Raw genomic sequence first — 20,299 nt, 5'->3', positions numbered from 1 at the left:
TGGCCCACTTAAAAATGGGTAACTCCATTCGCGTATTTTTCTCAGTCCCAAACAGGTTTCAATAATCCCAATCAGAGTCCCATGGACATATATTCAGCACAATAAGATCAATCGGATCTTGATGGAAACTTATATAGGGCAGATCTGCCGAAGTCTCGTAGCCAACTGGCTGCGGTACCATCGACATATACAACACTGCTTCCAGAGGAGTAGAAAAACCAAAGGACTCATTTCAGTTTAGTAAAACAAAGCGTTCTGTAGTCAAAAATTGCTTTATTAAAAAAATCTATTGTTTCAATAGAGGGGCAACTTTTTGGTACGCTTCATTTAATACTTCGTCTATCGATAAATTAGCATTAAGCATTGTCACTTCAGGATTGGCCATGTTTTTATATGCCAGTATCATGCTAAAAGAAAAACACAGATTATTTAACAAAAAAACCGAAATAATTTTATATGTAGTTGATGAGGAGGATAGAAAAAGTGGCCAAATAAAATTTAATAGATTTTGATTTTATTAGATTTCTGGCGTCTAATTTTGGCAATTATCTTATAGATAGATGTCGTAGTAGTAGAAAGTTCATATTTTACTGAGTCATCTTTCTGAGATGTGCCATTTTTACCAATATTTTAAAAGGCAGACAAATGTTACACAACCGCTTTTTTAGCCTATTGTTTTATTTAACACAAAAACCGAAATAATTTTGCCTTTCAAACTTAAAACTATGGAGAAGGTGTGGACTGGTATAGATGATCAGATAAGAATATCTATCAAGAATGTTGTTGGAGTGTCAAGTTAAGAAACTGCGGATCACCAGGTAGAGGCAATTATAATGCTAATGGAGAAGGCTGAGGAGTTAATTGCGAGATGAAGTTTCTGGGCATCTCTTGTGGAACGTACTACACGAGATGTTGAGACTGTAGATACTGCCAGATGTTTCGCTTTTTGGCTACGCCGACGATCTGGCAGTTATGGCTATGGCCAGAATGGATTAGAAATTTAAAGGAAAGTAGAATAAAGTAATTGAGCAGATTACAGTGTGATTGAATTAAAAGAAACTAGATCTGGCCCGACACAAAAAATAGGAGGTTTGTTTATAGGCTCACGAAAACTGGGAGTTAAAGTTCAATGTAGAGAGGTTATAAGTTGAGTTCAATGTGAGTGTGTGTTAGTTGAGGTTGAATTTACAGCGTATCCCCAATATTACCGTGCACGTTGAGCAAGTTTTTAACATAGCACTGAACCCAATATCTAAAATAAATACTATTATCTGATTCAGGTGCTTTCGGGGCATAGTTATTTTAACTAATATATCAAACTGATTGGCAATGACGAGGTTGACGTATGTGTATATTGTTAAGGAGAGTATGAAATGGTATGATTTCTAGGGTGATGAAAGAGAAAGAAAACTACAGTGGCAGAAAAAGAGAAGGAAAAATGCAGCGATTAGATGTAGTTTATAATGGAGCAGAGTAGATTAGATGCAAAGGGGAGCAGAATGTAAGAATACTTACTTATTTCTATATTCTGGACATCTCTGTAACAATTTCTCGTTTTTTCCGAATTTCTTCTCGATTTTCTCTCTTTCCTCAGCATTTAAAGCTGTGTCGTCATTTTGTTTACCTCTTTTGTATAACCTTTTTTCCCGAACGTCTTCATCAACCTCAAGATAAAGCACTACATCGGGTTTAAGTAAATCGTCAGGCCAATTGTACACTTTATCACCTTTTGGAGGCAGTATATATTTGCCGTTTGTGTTATAGACAGCACGAGCTATGGAATAAGTTGCTGATGAATGCCAATATCTGAAACATAATTATATATTAACTAGCTTACCCGGCCACGCTTTGCTGTGACTTGGTTATTATACGACTAATATTATGTTTAATTTATTTAACACAGTTAAGTAAATATCTTTCCTGAAATACTTCACACCCAAGAGAGCTGCGTCAACACAAACAAAAATCAAAGTCGAAAGACTAAATACGGAATCCACGGAATACTTATACAGAAAAAGAATATCAGAGAAGATCGCTGGGAACGAAATATTAGATCACGAGGAAAGTTAAGAGAAACTCAAAAGTAACATAATTAACGCGGCAACAGAATCATTTGAAGAGAGGAAAGTAACAAATACTAACATATCACATGTTACATCACAACACAAAATGTGAAGACAAGAAGAAAGCCTTTTTACAATACAGAACACAACAAACACAACAGGCATACAACCACTATAAACGAATCAGAAATGAAACGAATACTTTAGTTAGACAAATAAAAAGGGAACACTGGCAAAACTTCTCAAAACAGATGAAACACGACTTCTACGGAACACAAAAAGAAATATGCAGAATGATCAGAGGACGTAGAAAAGAGATGAACGAACTAATAAAAATGAGACACATTCAGAAGGAAACATGGGTAGACTACTTTCGATCCCTATTTGCTAAAGGTGACGATAATGGACCACCAACACCAGAGGTGACAACAAACGAAGAAATAAATATTGAGGAGGAAGAGGTAAAGGAAGCATTAAGGAAATTAAAAAATAGAAAATTACCAGGAGAGGACAGAATACCGAACGAACTCCTAAAGTACGGAAGACCAGATCTGACCAAACAACTATTAAAACTAGTCCAAAAAATAATAGAACAAAACACAATCACTCAAGAATTGAGATCAAGCATCCTAATACCTCTTATCAAAAAGGGCGACAAATCGGACTCGGAAAATTACAGAGGAATTAATTTATTAAACAAGACTAAAATTAACAACCAAAGTGATAACAAATAAACTGAATGAAATTATAACACTAGCAGAAAAACTACAAGGTTTTAGGTCGGAATGAAAGTGCAAGAGAAATCATTATAATACAACCAACCGGCATATCTGTTTCGTGGACCTCAAGAAGACATTTAACCGTGTCAAGTTAAAGACCTTTGTAATCTAGGTATACCTAAGAAATACATCAGCCTCATAAAAATGACGTTGCAGGGTTCAAAAGCCGCAGTCAAAGTAGATGGAGAACTGACTCCCCTGTTTAACATCAACATGGGAGTAAGACAGGGAGATGCCCTATCAACCATGCTATTCAACCTAGTTCTTGAGGCAGTCATCAGAAAAACCAATATAACCGGCCATATAAACACCAAATCAGTACAAATTACTGCATATGCAGACGATGTAGCCATCATTAGTAGGAATAAGCCACGACTAATGGAAGTGTTCAAACAAATTGATCCTGAAGCAAGAAAAAGAGGTCTCAAAATAAACGAAGCAAAAACGAAGTATATGACAGTCAAAAGAATAACTGACAATAAAAATAATATCACAATAGACAACTATACTATCGAACGAGTGGATGCCTTTACATATCTCGGCACAGAAATCAATCAGAAGAACTCCGTAAGTAGCGAAATTAATGCACGTATTTTCAGCGGGAATCGTACATACTATGCTAATAAAAGATTGATGACATCGAAATTATTAGACAAAAGAACCAAAATGACTATCTACAGAACACTGATTAGACCCGTAGTAACCTATGGATGTGAAACTTGGGTAATGACGAAAAAAGATGAAGCCCAACTCAGGACATTCGAGAGAAAAATACTGAGGAAAATATATGGCCCGGTACAAGAGGAAGATGGCACATGGAGAATCAGGAGAAACAACGAGGTTAATGAGTTAAATGAAGGTTATGACATTGTAAGATTTGTGAAAAGTCAAAGACTGTCATGGCTGGGACATGTGCAGAGACAAAACGATGCAAAAACAGCAAAGAAAATGTTACAATGGAAGCCCATAGAAAGGCGAAAAAAAGGAAGGCCTAGAACGAGATGGTTGGATGACGTGGAAGACGACCTGAAAACAATGAACATAAGACAATGGAGAAGAAGGGCACAAGAGAGATCTGAATGGAAGGACATAGCCAGACAGGCAAAGACCCATCCAGGGTTATGATGCCAAAAGAAGAAGAAGAAGACAAATTAAAGGTCTTTATACACTTATATAAATATAAATACCATGTACAGCGAAAATCACAAATATAGATGTCCTTAAAAGAATAAACCAAGAACGCCAACTTTTCGAAACCATCAAGAAAAGGAAAACGGCGTATCTAGGTCACATCATGCGAAATGAAAAATACCAGTTCCTCCAACTTATAATCGAGGATAAAATTGAACGACATACAATCTCTGATACATATTGCAAGAAATAGAGAATTAATGGAAAATGTGATCGCTAACATCCATTAGTGAAATTGCATCTGGAGAAGAAGAAGATACACTTATTGTACGCAAGAGAGATACCTCTAGGAATAATCAAAACGATCGAAAATATCTACCAAAACAACACAATAAAAGTAAAAGTGGAAGAAGAACTAACCGACCCTATTTAAGCTGGCAATGGGATAAGACAGATTATGGATGAAATAATAAAAAAGTAGGAACTAAAAAATGATATCAAATGAGAGAAAAACTCTCACAGTGAAGACGACTTACAACGTATGTTGGACCAATTTAATATAACCGCAAGAAAATTTAGCATGTTAATTTCCCCAAAAAAGACAAAAAGCATGGTTACAACAGCAAATTTACTAAGATGTAAATTGGAACTGGAAGGTCAGATAATAGAACAAGTGATGGAGTTTAAATATCTAAACAATATTTAGAAATAAAAATATTGGTAAAGAAATGAAAGGCAGAATTTACAAAACAGTCATCAGACCAATAATGACATACGCGGCAGAAACACGACCTGACACAGAGAGGACACAAAGGATGTTAGAAATAGCAGAAATAAAAACACTTATCACACAAAGCAGAGAGAAAAATTGATGGTAAGACACTATGGGACAGAGCTAGAAGTACAGATATACGACGTAGATCCAAGGTAGAGAACATCAAGAACTGGGTAAAAAATAGAAGAGTAGAATGGAACGGTCATATAAGACGAATGATAACAAATAGAATAGTAAAGACGGCAAGACGGTTATGACAACTTACTGGAAGCACATTAAAAAACAGAGCGTCATGTCTACATAAAAAGAAGAAGAAGAAGTAAATAGTATGAGATCCGTGATGGCATCCCCGGTATATCCAGATAATTTAAAAATTCTTTTGGATAATATACGGCTTTGTCTTCATTAACAATACTGTCAATTGATTTAAAAGATACCAGATCACCTGATAACATCTGTTGAAACTGGAAGTTAATTTCTTTAACATCAACATTTTATAATATACGTGAGGACTTTATATGCTGTACATAGTAAAGAAATTTCACGGTAGTTTTTGACTGGAGTTTGTCTCCTTTTTATAGATCGGGCATACTATACTTTTCTTCCAGTCGTCGGGTATTTTCTCTTCTTGCCATATGTCTTTGATGAGCGCGTGGATGTGACTTGCTAGGTGGTCGCCACTCACCTTATACAATTCTGCTGGTATTTCATCAACTCCCGGGGCTTTATTGTTTTTCTGGGCCTTAATAGCTTCGAGAACTTCCTCTATGGTTGGAGCTTCTACTTCATTCTCTACTTTATTCTCTTCTACGTAGTTCGTACCCATTTCATCTTCCATGTCTACTTGTGTACCAAGTAGGGTCTGAAAATAATGCTTCCAGGTTTCTGTGACTTTTTGTTGGTCACTGATAATTTGTCCACGTTCATCCTTACATAGACTTGTTTGAGGTTTATACCCACTTTTTAACTTTTTTAGGTATTCGTAAGCCCCTCTAATTTCGTTGTTTTTGAAATTTTCTTCCATTTTTTCTATTTGTCCATTTTCATGGGCACTTTTTTTATTTCTACATATCTTGTCTGCTTTCCATCTTGCGACTTCAAATGATGTTCGTCTTTCTCGTGTTCTTCTTGATTGTATACATTTTTTGTGCTTTATTTCTTTTCTTTACTGCTTGTCTACACTCGTCACCGAACCATGCTCCCCTTCTCGTTATTTTTGTTTTACAGGGTGGACGCTGCCGCTGTTATTACTGCTGTTTTGATACTATCCCATTTGCCCTCTACGGAGTGCAGTTGTAGCGTTCTTAAATTATTTGCGACTTCTTCTTCGTACTTCTCTTTACATTTCTGAATCTTTAGTTTTTCCAGGTCCAGTTTGTTTGTTCTTTGTTGTCTTTGATGGGCAGTCACAATCATGGAAATGTGATCTGCTTCTGTCTAAGTAAGCTGGCATTGACCAAAGATCCTACTAACACTACTATAGAAAATCAGCTTATGAAATATGACTTATAGAATATTTTAATTAAACTAGATTGCATAATCCAGATCTTACACTTACATAATAATAGGGTTGTTAGTTTGAAAGCAAATGAAGTGGACATAAAGTGTGAATGAAAGAAATAGACTGAATAATCTATTTGACAGTGGGTGGTTGACTACAATAAAATGGTCTACCAGGCACTATCAATACTGTAAAAAGAAGAAATCTGACTGAAATTGAAATACTAAAAATTTTAACAAAATTGAAAGCAGTGTATAAATGTGGTATAATTCAAGTAGTTTAGTTAAACCCCCAGGCAATGGGAGAACTATAAAACTAATATGTAAAAGCGTTACTAAAGAACAACTGACCAACAGTGGGAGATGTTGAAATATACAACTGTGGAATTGGTATTGGTATATCTAAATTACTCAGAGGTATGGAGAGTGTAATTAACGCCAACTATAGATCAATTGAACCTAAGCAAGCTAGTTTTGTAAATTGTTGAAGAATACAATAGTAATGTTGATCAAAGTGTGAAATTAATAAATTCTTAATGGGTATACTCAGTGCAGGAAGTCTAAACAGCCGAGCTGGGTCCACTACGAGGTGAACCTGCAATAAAGTTTTAAAAATAGGTTTAAACTTAGTACAATTTAAATTAATTTGAGTATTAAGACAATGAGAGTTCCATTTGTTTCTTTGGTGATCTCCAAATCTTCCAATAAATCCAACTCCAAATAGTTTTTCTTTCTAATGATGTCATATAAAATAGAAGAACCAGTATTGGATGTTAAAAAAAATATATTGATGCCTGTTGCTGTTGTGTCTTTTAATGAATTATTAATATATTTTTCGAACTCCTGAATATTAGATGGTTTGTCCATTTCTTTGGTTGTTTCTTATTTATCATTTTTCGGTCTTTCTTTTTCGAACGATATCGTTATTTTCGCTCTTATGATCACTGCTTGTACTAAACTGGTTTAACACATTTACGTTTTTAAATAATTATTTTTTGTTTGTTAAGAAATAGTCGATTTCGTTCCTTGTATTTCCATCAGAGGTTTCTCCATGTCAACCTTCTGTGGTTTTTCTTTTTTAAAAAAGCTGTTCATTTGATAGAGATTGTTTTCCAAAAGGAAAGTTAACAGTTGTTTGCCTCTATTATTTCTGCCTTCGCTTACAAAATTTTCCAATATTATTTCAAAAAATCTTCCTTAATGCCTATTTTGATGGGTATACGCAATGGAAAAAAGTGGGAACTAATTACACTAGTAATACTACTAGTATACTACTAGAAAAATTTCTGGAGAATTAGAAATCAGTCAAACGAGTGTATGTAGAATACTCAAGACAAACCACTATCATCCGTATCATACTCATAACTCATAACTCAGAACACTCTGCACTTAGGTATACGGAACTCTTATGAAACTATACCTTATTTTTTGCGAACAATTAGAAATGCAATAAAATACAGAGTGTCCCATAAGAAAAAAATATAACTTTGTTACGTCACAATTTATTGAGACATCCTGTACATTTCAAAATAATATCTCAAGAAGATAGGCACATTTAGAAGAGAAGAAGCTTTTATCAACTTACAAACTATTAATGTGAAAACTTTTTTAAATCTTTTACCATTTCGCTGTAATCTTCCGTCCCGTTAGTGGTGACTCTGTATATATTATATTTTAAGGTGGATCAACTGCACTAGAAAAATAATATTAAATCTTTTAAAGTCAAATAGTAAACCTCACCTATCCAAGACCACCGGTGAATCCTTCAGCAATATATAAACCTCCATTGCAGTTATATAGTGAGCAAAACGATGGTATATATTGTCTAGTAGTGGATTATTAACAAATTTATCTTTTAACGTTTCTACTGTGCTTGAAGGTGAATGAGATTGTACACCATTGATCTTCTTCGATAAACCACTCACAAGAGTTGATTTTCCTAAAACACACTTACACTAAAAAATATCCATAAACCGAAAAATTAATATAAACACGCACAAAGCTCAAAAAATACTTGAAAAACTGAAGAATAGAAAAGCTGTAGGTAAAGATGGACAACGCGATCAAGAACATCCAGAAAACTGCAGAGGTATCAATTTATTAAATACTACCCTGAAACTTACATATATAATTTTGCCAGAAAAAATAAGTTAGAGGATAAGTTTAGTAGATAAACAACAAAACCAAACCAAGTTTTGATCGTGTAAGGCCAGCTCCACACATGGGATCCAAAGTTGGAGCCAACGTTGGGTCAACTATGTTCCCAGGTTTGGTGAGGCATCCACATATTGGGTTGAGTATTGCAGCGATATCAGTCTGTTCCCTCTAGAGCCAACATCAACATGTCCTACATGGAAATTGCAGCGGCTGCGACTGTTGTGATAATGAGTGCATATGGTTATATTTTGCTACAAGAAGGCGAATTTTACGTCATTTTGTCTACAGCGTTACTTAAAGCTACTAGATATTTGGATATGCCGTATTTGGCAACTGCAGACTGAATATATGAGTGTAAACCTGACGTCGAGGCTCTGAATACCATTTATTCTTTTATTAACTCAATTACCAAAATTTTAAGCCTTCTAGTTTGGCTATATTCTGCATCAAACGTGACTTTATTCCACTGCCGATATATGGAAGTAAAGTTTGTTTAGCAGAAAACGGTTGACTTCAATTAGTGCGGTCATAAATATTATTAAATTTATCCGACTTGGCCCATTGTTAAGACCGGTCCGGAGCGATAAGCAAACGAGGTAGACAGAGTTGGTCTTTTGAAAATTAACACTGACTAGATGGCACTCCTATAATAAAGCAAAGGATCCACAAAATTTACAATAATTACGACGACAAAAACAAAAAACGGATGTAAAATATATTGCTTTGCCTTATATACCGGAAATTAATGTTTTAAATTAAATCTATTTTAATTGCTAAGACTATAGAAAAACAAACATTAATAATAATTTGTGGTTCTGAAAAGAACCGTTTTTTTAAATCGTAACATTTGTAGATTTGATGACAGTATCACTCCACACGGTTTCGCTATCGCTATTCTCATCTAAATTAATTATGATCGGTTCAATTATATTATGATCTACATGAACATAATTATGAATTTTCTTTACTTATTACTTGTCGGACTGAATTTCTCCAACTACTTGAAAGAATATCATTGTAACATTTTCTTATTAACTCTACAACAATACTACTTAACGTTGGAGAAATATTTTGTGACCTCACGTTAGACTTCAATTTGTGCCACATATGTTCTATGGGATTAAACATACAATAATAGGGTGGAAGCCTCAGCACTATATGTCCCATTTCCTCTGCCAATGTATCACAAAATTATACTTTTTTTTTATAGAAAATGCCTTTAAAACTTCTAAAAGCTCTTGTTTGGTGTAACATTCTTCAAAATACATATCATTCGTCTCCATGTAATTTTGAATTTCCAATTTAGTATTATTCGAGTTTGGAGCCTTACTTAGTTGGCATTGGCACTGTGATAGCTTGCATTGTCCATTACTATCACGCTATTCTGAGAAATGTTTGGCATAAGATTATTTTTGAACTATTCTTCAAAAAGTTCTGCCGTTGTATCTTCATGGTATTCGACGCAGAAGTCTTTAATATCCTTTGCAGAAAGCCACAGGGCATTTGGAACCCAACCATTTTCTGATCCAGCAGAAATTTGGATCCAGTTATTATTTTCCCTTTATTTAACCGAGCTTTTGTCTTTCATTTACCGGAGGAATCGGCAAATACTTTAGGTCGCGTTGAATGTGCGTCAAACCATGTATCGTCGAGGTAAATTATCGGACGATTTTCAGAACGGAATTTTCTTTTCGAAGTTATATACTCATAACGCCATTTTTGTAATCTATGAGATTCCATAATTACTTGTCTTTTGTCAATTAAACGATATCGAAAGCCCATGCTTTTCAAAATTTTCTATAAGCTGGTGAAGCTACAGCTTATTTGGGTTTCGTCAACATTGCGCCGTTGCTTCAGAGCTCTTAATGTAGGTATGCGTTGCTCTTCGTACATGGTATAGACTTTTCGACGTATCAAATCCTTATCGGCTTCGTCCATACATTTGGTGGAACTGGAATCTTTACGTTTTTTTCTTGTTTCTATGCCTAAGATCTCTTCTAAGAAATAGCCTTTTGAGCATAAACCTCGTTCTGATAGACCACCGACATGTCTCGGAGTGTTAATCCTAAACAACTCAGGTGGACGAAGATCAATTTTTACATGTTGTAAATTTGTTTTTTAATGCTGTCATGGAATGGAAATTTTCTTCGATAAAGTAATTTTTATTTTCTAAAAATAATGCTGGATCAAGACTCTTTTTATAATCTGTGGCTTGTCATTGGTTTATTTTCTTTTGCTTTGCTAGATTGTGCAATATTAGGTACCTAATTTTATACAGGATGCGAAAATTCCGCGCCAACAACTAAATTATGCGCAAATAGCATAATTATACGCCGATTGGAACACTGCTGTAGCGCCAATGTGTGGTCAGCATCAACAGCAACACCAGTATTAGCGCCAATCCCTTTGATGTGTATCCAAAAACCGACAGTCCACGGAAAACTCCCAACGTTGGAGCAAGTCATAAAAACGTCGGCTCCAACACAGTTTTGTCGGTATACACATTGCACCAACGCTGTTGGGGCCAACGTTGGCCCCCATATGTGGAGCCGACGTAAGGAGGCAGTATTCGTCATAAGCTAAATTACCTGATTAGAGGAATCATTAGAGTATAATAAGCCAGCGCTTCTATATCTCATTAACTTGAAGAAAGCATTCGATGAAGTACGAATTAATGATGTAATCCATATTTTGTATAATAGAGAAATTCCCTTGGATTTACCAAAACATTTACCAAAACAGCAAGATGGAAGTAGGAATAGATAAACAACTTAAGAAATCTGTAGACATAAGCAACATAAAGATTCATTGAGCTCTATAGCACCGGCTTAACACAAAAGCTATTTTAAAGGGCGGGGACAAGGATACTGAGCATAATTACAGGACATACGCTGAGGGACTAAAAGAGGGGTGAAGATATCAGAGGTAAATGTGACATACAGAGCCCTAGTAGATACTAAACAGAAAAAATGGAATAATCACATATTAGAATGGATGGGGAAAAAATGGTCGAAGTAACAGAAGATACATCTCTTACCGGTGAAGTATCGGTGAACATCGTAAAAATGGAGTGACAACCATCCAAAGAGATATCAACTCGTCAATTAACAAGAAAAAGTGCTTCTAGATAGGATGAAGATGAAAAAAAAAATACCGGTAAATTGAAATTAACAAAGTTATTTATATTTATGTTAAAACAAGAAATCATAGAGGTACCGTAGTCTAAAGTGATAAGAAATATTACCTGAGCCTGCTAATCCTTCGAGAACTATTAAAGGATGGTTCTTTTTATAGTTTCTTCGTTGAAACTCCGCCTTCTTTTCCTTTCCTTTTTCATATAACCTTAAGAGTCCTTGTACACCTTCATGGTCACTGAACTGGAAACATAATGAAATATTAATAGATTTTTAAAAAAGGTGAGTAACATAAGTGAAATATACTGACGTAAAAAAAGATGTAGATGTATCTAGTAATTATCTGTGAAATACACTCTTCAACAATATATTGTAGTGAAAATTGCCGGGTTTTTACATTATAGGCCGCAGAAGTTTCAGAAGAAAATCCTGTTAAAATTATTGGATTATTTTGATTTTTTTTATTAGAAAGTGTAGATTTCATGAAAGATAAGAAATGGAAAATAAAATCAAATTCAACATAAACCCTTTTATTTTGTATCAAGTTTAGTATCAAGTCTGTATAGCTCTGCGTAGCACTCTTATTCCAAATAGAGATTTGAAATGCTTATTATTGTTTCATATCTGGCAAACAGGGCGGCTACTTCACTCTGCTATATTTATTCTTTCTTGGATGTGAAAGGGATGGTTTGTTAAAGAGATATCCTTGTTTTATTCTATTTGAAGAACTTCAAGGAATGGGATCTTTAATTAGATTAGGTTGGGTGAAACGATTTGTAATGACGGAGGTGACAAGGCGGAAGAGATTCCGGATATGACGGCAAACCATTTTGTTTTGGTTTAACTCCGGGATATTGTGCTGGAGAGCTCCTTCTGGGATGGTTCAGATGTTAATTAAATCAAAATTTGAGTTCAGTGTATTGGAAACGGACCGGGCTCCTCTGCACCGTCCAAGTAAGCCGAATAAATACTTCGGTTGGGCACAAGTAATTATAAGGTATAATTACTTCGGATTATTCTTTCGACTTGATATATTTCCATTAAGCGGTGGTTCTTTTGTTATGTGGATTTAAATAAACTACTCTTACTCAGTAGAAATGCATTTCAATTATAAATAGTATACCTTTAAATTGGTTGATAGACAATATAATAATTACTATTTATTTGCTCGTTGCTTGTATAAGAAATATTATCACTTACAGTTGTTATTGTTAACACGTGATCGGATGATTCACCATGCGGCAGTTGAACTTAAGAGCGATGTGTCTTCTCGGACAGTTGAACTTAAAAGAGAGCGAGATCTCTACAATCTTTCGCATAGTCAAATTTTGGTCTGTGCCAAAGGGGGGTCAGGGGTAGGACGCGGGAGCGCTGTTGCCAGTTTGGATCAAATCCGAACAGTGTATACTACAACGAAAAAGTCATTTTCCAAATTTTTGGACTTTTCTATTAAACGCGTGGAGAGTGGCTGTGGTTATAACCTATCCTATGTCATGTATCATTGTGCAATGAAAGTTGAAAACCACAACGAATCAATCACTTCCTGTCCTTTGTTTTATTGATAGTAGTACTATTAAGGAACATTTTCGAGGTCAGTGACACTTCACGTAGCTTGTTGCCGACAGAGGTTGGCAAAGTTGTATGGGAGAAAGAAAGTTTAAGCACCTGAAAAGTAGATGTCTTCTAGGTATCAGCAATAAAACATAAATCTCTTATTTATTGCCTCAAAAAATACACGATTCGATTTTTGGAATCAGCTCAGATACCTAACATAATTATAAGTTGTGTCAGAATACATTTCCATCATGCGTTTCAGCTTGTTTTTGTTCTTTTGTTTTTCTCTAGACATATAGGTTGTAATTTCCTTTATAATAAACCAATTCCAAGCTAGATTTACGACACTGTGATGCATTTAGCTGTCGACAAAACATTTGGGACAAAACTTCCTGGATGACACGCAATAATTGCTGGATTTGCATGGTTTCTGTTCTAGTGGACTAATTCTTAATAATCAGATAAAAAAAAACTATTAAGATTAAAAAGGAAAAGACGGTTAAGATTTGATTTCAGTATAGTGCGTCTGTGTATCCGCTTATACGTATTTCGGCCTAATAGGCCTCTTCAGAACGGCTTTCACAGTCGCTCTGAATGTGAAAATAAATCTATTCTGTCTTAGGAAGCAACTCTAACATGGCTTCGAATGGACGCAAATAGCGACATCTGATATAAAATCCGTAAACTAATTTTTGAAACCAAATTCAGATTTTTGCTTTAATCTGTGCCTTCTAAGAATTACAAATCAAAACAGACGTTGATAAAGATGTAAATAGAGACATAGGGAATCTAAAATTTGCATTCCACAACATATCTCCTCAACTAAGCAAAAATCCTTAGCGAATTCGTTTCTAGTACTCGTACAGAGTAAATCGGAATAAAAAGGAAAAGACAGTTAAGATTTGATTTCACGTATAGTGCGTTTGTGTATCCGCTTATACGTATTTCGGCCTAATAGGCCTCTTCAGAACGGCTTTCACAGTCGCTCTGAACGTGAAAATAAATCTATTCTGTCTTAGGAAGCAACTCTAACATAGCTTCGAATGGACGCAAATAGCTTCTTTATAAGCAAATTACTTCTTTATAACTGAACTGCTACCATCTCGAACCTCATGCCTGCATCTTTTTGTCAACAGAAAAAGAAATAAGAATAAAAAAACCAAAATATTTACGACAAGAGTGTACTTAACATCAGGGCGTACTTTTAAGTTAAATGATCTAACACTCCTGTAATTCATTTGATTTTTTCCTACAAATAAATATAAATTGAATTGCTTCAACACATAAAATTACTACTTACCTGAGGTAGACGCAATATAGTTAACATGGAATCTGCATCTGGATAGATGAGAGGAAAAGGTGTTTTAATGGAATCTAAAATATAAAATATAAGTCAACCTAACTTAAAAAACGAAAAATTGTTCTACTTAACTATCGTTGGCCCAAAGTAGCTTGAAAAATTAAGTATATATATATATATATATATATATATATATATATATATATATATATATATATATATATATATATATATATATATGAAAATTACTTAGTTCTCGGGAAGAACCGCGTTGAGAATTTATTACTCGACGTTTCGGCACCCATTTTGGAGCCATTATCAAGAGTGATACGGTTCGGTTCGAGTTCGGGGTCTCAATCTGCCTACTCCCCTCACTCGAGACGTACCAGTATCGTGTTCTGTATTACAAGAACTGTCTCTCGGCACTGAGGTCTCAATCTGCCTACTCCTCAGTGTAGAGTGACTCGACACAAGTACTAAAACAACTTCGTAGCAAGACCAATACAATATTTAACCGCATGCTAAGCTTATCATACTTTCCAAAAATATGGAAATTTGCTGAAGTCATTATGATCCTTAAGCCAGGAAAAGAGCCCAATGAAGTAACATCTTATCGACCCATCAGCCTACTTTCAACCGTAAGCAAAGTTTTTGAAAGATTGCTGCTACAAAGGATATAAGCAGATCATGAATTCCTAACATTACTTCCAAAACATCAGTTTGGTTTTCGTTAAAATCACTGTACTACCCAACAAATTCATCGAATAATAAATGAAATATCAAAAAGTCTTGAAGAAAAGAAATAGTGCAATGCTGTATTTCTAGACATTTCACAAGTGTTTGACAAAGTCTGGCACATAGGTCTGCTTTACAAAGTAAAAATAGCACGATCCAGTAACTATTTCCTCCTACTTAAATCCTACATATCAAATAGATATTTCTCTATAAAATTCAAAGACCAACAATCCAACCTCTGTCCTATCAACTCCGGAATCTCCCAGGGTATTGTTCTAGGGCCGCTGCTTTTCTCACTCTGCACAGCCGATATACCAGAGACTAATAATACTACAATCGCTTCCTTTGCTGACGACGTAGCAATACTAGCTGTAAATGAAGATACCATACAAGCCTCACAAAATCTGCAACATCATCTGAACATAATCAGTGATTGGTATACGAAATGGAGAACAAAAGTAAATAAAACAAAATCAACTCAAATAACATTTACCAACCATCACAAAATATGCCCACCTATAAGGATGGAAAATGTAAGAATACCAATAGTAACAGACGCTAGATACCTTGGCCTCCATCTTGACCAACGTTTCACTTGGAAGAAACATATCCAGACTAAAAGAAGACAGCTCGACTTAAAATTTCGACAAATGTATTGGCTTCTTGGACGTAAATCAAAACTTAACATCCAAAACAAAATTCTTCTATACAAAGCCATATTCAAATCTATCTGGCTCTACGGACTACACCTATGGGGCTGTGCAAAGCCAACGTCGCTGAATATTATCCAAAGATTCCAGTCTAAAGTGCTAAGATCGATAGTGGATGCACCATGGTACGTAAGTAATCAATCACTTCACTACGACTTAAAGATTCCTTTCATCAGATCAGAAATCCATTGAGTAAATGAGTCACAAAATGAACGTACCATTCACCATGACAATGAGCTAGTAAGGAAATTATTCAACAATGGTGCAGCCACAAGAAGATTAGATAGAATCTGGCCCCAAGACCTACTTCAAAACTAAACCAAAATAGAATAAGGTGAGACATCATTGGATGTCTTTCCTTCACGCGCAAAACCTGTAATACATTTACTTAATACTCTGTAATGATTTATATTGTAAGTAAACATATAATTATAAAAAAAAATAGTATGTCCTGGAAATTTGAATAAACATTTTAAATTATGCTTCAATGTAGATCTTTTATTACATTATATTTACATTTCAAGCAAAATTGGTTAAAATCTGTCAACAACGTTTACAACAAATTTTATTGAAATCCACAAGGAAACTAAGTTCCTGTAGCTGGCTGTATACCCTGTATCACAAAAAAATTATTTAGAAATACCTTTATAAAAGGTATATATTAAAAATGAATACATACCTAATTAAAATCAGTCCCTGGCCAAATTATTAGACGCACTATAAGATTTTATAAAAAATGTTAATTATGAGCTGATACTAAATAGGTTTTTTCTATATACCAGAAACAATGTATGTGATTTGGTTGTCCATTTAATTGTCTATATTTTATTACCAATACAACATCATTATTAATGAACACATATGTATTTATTGGCTCTTGAACGAAAACAGAAATAACGACAATTAAGTGTTAATATTTTGTTGAGCCACCTTTAGCCGCTATTAGAGCTTTAATTCTGCGCGGCATAGTATCAATGCAAGCCTGTACTGTCTCTTGCATTTGAGGATGATGATTCCACACGTAAATTATTCTTTCTAAGAGCTGCTTTTTGTTTGTAATAATGTCTTTAGCCACTTCTCTTTTCATCAACTCCCAAACGTTTTCTATGGGGTTCATATCGGGGCTATTACCCGGCCAATCCAACAAAGAGATATTTTGTTCTGCCAAAAAAGCTTTGACAGACCGTGCTGTATGGCAGGAAGCTCCATCTTGCATACAAATGAGTGGTTTCCCATTTGGAAACCAGTCTTGGAGCTGCGGAATCAACCGCCTTTGCAAGACATCCTTGTACTGGTCTTACCGCATCATTCCTTTTACCACGTACAGACGTCCAGTAACATTGCCGCTAATGACTGACCAAATCATCACTTTTGTAGGGTGCTTCACAGTCTGAACAACACAGTCAGGATGAAACTTTTCTCCATGACGATGACGCACAAACTGAGCTTTGTTTTGCAAAATTGCAAATGTGCTTTCATCACTGAAGCAGACCTGTCAACAATAGAAAAAAAATTATGTGCTGGTCTTTATGTTGGTTAAATAGTTAAATGCATTATTTGTGAAAGAAATATGAAATATTATGCAAGAAATTATGAACTTACCGACCTCCAGAAGTCCACACCTTTATCACGCAACTGTTTGGCCCAATTCAGACGCTTTGGTTTCATTGCAGGTGTTAACTTGGGCTTCCTAGCAGGACGGCAGGCCATAAAACCCAAATCTTTTAATTTTCTTCGCTCAGTACGTTCAGAAGCATTCACATTGACATCTTGGAGTTGCGATTGTATCAATTTTGTGGTAGCAAATCTATTTTCCAGGCAAATTTTCTTTAAAGATCTTTCTGACCTTGGCGTGAAAATAGGCTTTCTGCCGCATTTTTTCTTTTGGTTTGGGCTCAATTCTTTCCCTAATTCAATCTTCTTCTTTATGCGTCGTACACTAGCTTCAGAAACCTTTAACCTTCGTGGTATTTCGCGGTTTGAAAATATTTTAGTATTCACTAGGGCCTTTATCTCAGCTTTTTTAGGTGGTGAAAGATCGCGTTTTTTACCCATGATGAAAGCGTACAAACAGATTATTTAAACTCTGCAAACGAAATAAACAAATAACTGCGTAGTGCGTAATATAAAACTGTTTAATAAACAAACACAGCACATAAAGCCACAGAGATACGTTCGCAACTGAAGCACCAGTGAACGCGATGGGAGCAAGTTTAGACTTGTTTACGTTCCGGCAAGAATTGATTAAGACAGTGTTGCCATTTATGACAAATACGAAATATATAATATATTTCCTGAATAAAAATCCATTTCATGTATGTTTGTATGTGAAAGAACTGCATATAAACTCGAATAAAACATCACATTATTAAAAAACAGGAGTGCGTCTAATAATTTGGCCAGGGTTTATACCTTTTATAATGGAATTTTTAAATAATTTTTTTAAAATTTTATTAAGGTGTTTCCAATCTAAATTGATCACACTGTATATATAAAAAGCAAATACTTACCATTGTTTTGTGCTTCAACTTTGGGCGCAGGACATCCTCTATCTGTTACAAAACCTTTCGTCTGTACCAGCGTTAAACTTAACGCAACAAATATCACACTTACACTCATTTTTGAGGAACTTAACTGTTTCAGTTTTATTATCACCATAACACAACTAAAGGTTAAATCAGAAAATGAATGAACAAACATTGAATAAAATCTTGGATAAAGATTTAGTTTTGAAATCGTACATTATCAAAATTATTGTTAGGTTGTGTTTGATAAAGCTCTGTATGTTAAGACATAGTAAATTATTTTGTGATAAAATCAGCTTGTTGGAATTTATGTCATGGGTGACGATTTATCAGTCTATCGTTAATAAAACCATAAATATCTTCATTAGTTTAACAAAAACTGTTAATAATGGGTTTTTAATCAAGTGATACTCCATAGGCGGAGATGTTTTGTTTAAAATTCTTCGATAACGGTGATCACTTAGAATAAATTATTTGTAATTGAGTCGCCTAGTTGCAAAACTTGTTATGTGCATTTTTCAAAATTTTCAGAAACATAAAAAAACTGTAAAATATAATATTGAAATTAAAAGAAAACGAGAAATCAGATAATCTAAAGAAATAGAAAAAAATCCCAACAGACAAAACAAAGAGATGATGCTCAAAGTCTTCCAACAACATGGAAAACGGTATTAAAGAAAAAGTCAAAAATACATCAGGCCACAAAACCGACGAGTAGGACTCCTCCTACCTACACACGTGCTGGACCAATCACAAGAAGCCTTGTCAAGGACCGTTCAAGAGAAGCGCGCCTCGATCAGCTATATATAAGTAACATGTCGCCAAGATAACCAATCACGACAAAGATTGTTACTTTGGCCGGCCAACCACAGCGTTCGTTATTAACTGCGCTGTCATTGGCCTCTCGGCGGAAGTGGTGTATAAAAGAGCAGCACATCTTCCGAACGGGATCCAGTCGTCATACACTACTAGCCCCGTAAGACCTTGTTGGTTCGGTGCGCTACTAAGCTACCTTTGAGTTTTATTAATTAACCAATATCCTGCTATCGACGAAGACGTCCAAAATTGAAGAATAATACCTAATAATGGTTATCCAATTTAGAAGTTAAATCATCAAGTGTACGAGATCCGGCGTGTCGACTACAAAACGCTTCCTGACAGTAGAACACGACTTATTAAAATCGTGTCGAACTGACCACAGCGATATTTGGGCCTGTCACGGTAAAGAGCGAATAAAAGCCCCGACGGGGACTTGTAATTGCTTTTCCGATCAGGTTGATCTGCAATACCACTTCGTCTCCAAGACCTTATGTAAATCGTAACTATATGAATTACTGTTAACAAAAAGCGACTGGCAGCAGGAAGAGTCGACATTGCCGGTATTCTTGTACCTCTCTCGAGGAGAGGGAACGCGGCTACACGAAACGAGAAGGCCGACATCTTTGTGAAACTTGAGTTATACACCACGCAACAGAATTCTAATACATATTAATTCAGTGTAAGAATATTTTGTCTGTAAGAAAGCTCGAACTGTTAGAGAATTCTGATTGCCGGTGTCTCCTCAGCTACCACAAAGGCTCGGCGGAACTTCTTGCCCGTAGCGGCCGGTATCTCAATCAACTCCTTAAATACGAAGATGGACTCTCGAAATTTGAGATCCTCTTCGAGAGCGGCGGTTGTAGATCGTCCAGAAACCCCTGAAAACCAGGAGGACGCTACGGTCGTACGACAAACAGCATCGACCATGAGAGTCAGTCTACTTCAAATCAGCAGGAAGCGTTACTACCTGACTTGACAATGGCAGGTATGACTTTGCCGAAACTTCGTTAAAATAATGGTTTTTCTCAAAACAAAAATTATTATATATATATATATATATATATATATATATATATATATATATATATATATATATATATATATATATATATATATA

General features: G+C 35.2%; 1 protein-coding gene across 1 annotated transcript; it reads right to left on the bottom strand.

Annotated features, from left to right (window-relative positions):
* Positions 1-253: 253 nt before the first annotated feature.
* Positions 254-18,703, bottom strand: LOC140446706 (UMP-CMP kinase 2, mitochondrial-like). The gene is made up of 6 exons (XM_072539304.1): positions 18,349-18,703; positions 14,394-14,467; positions 11,650-11,782; positions 7,989-8,187; positions 1,516-1,806; positions 254-407 (listed from the first exon to the last, which is right to left on the bottom strand). The coding sequence occupies exons 1-6, from the start codon at positions 18,536-18,538 to the stop codon at positions 287-289; spliced, it is 1,008 nt and encodes a 335-aa protein (XP_072395405.1). The 5' UTR covers positions 18,539-18,703; the 3' UTR covers positions 254-286.
* Between the last annotated feature and the right edge of the window lie 1,596 nt (positions 18,704-20,299).

This window comes from Diabrotica undecimpunctata, chromosome 7 (assembly GCF_040954645.1).
Source record: "Diabrotica undecimpunctata isolate CICGRU chromosome 7, icDiaUnde3, whole genome shotgun sequence".
In the NCBI taxonomy this organism is placed as follows: domain Eukaryota; kingdom Metazoa; phylum Arthropoda; class Insecta; order Coleoptera; family Chrysomelidae; genus Diabrotica; species Diabrotica undecimpunctata.
Note: the sequence above shows the minus strand (reverse complement) of the source record. Positions and strands in the feature narration are given on the sequence as shown.

What these genes read in the sequence shown, in the direction of transcription:
- LOC140446706 (XM_072539304.1), bottom strand. Translation starts at nt 18,538, where the DNA reads ATGTTTGTTCATTCATTTTCTGATTTAACCTTTAGTTGTGTTATGGTG. An exon ending in CGAAGGATTAGCAGGCTCAG is followed by an intron (nt 8,188 to 11,649) that starts GTAATATTTCTT and finishes AGTGTGTTTTAG; the next exon opens with GAAAATCAACTCTTGTGAGT. An exon ending in TGTCCAGAATATAGAAATAA is followed by an intron (nt 408 to 1,515) that starts GTAAGTATTCTT and finishes TTTTTCTTTTAG; the next exon opens with CATGATACTGGCATATAAAA.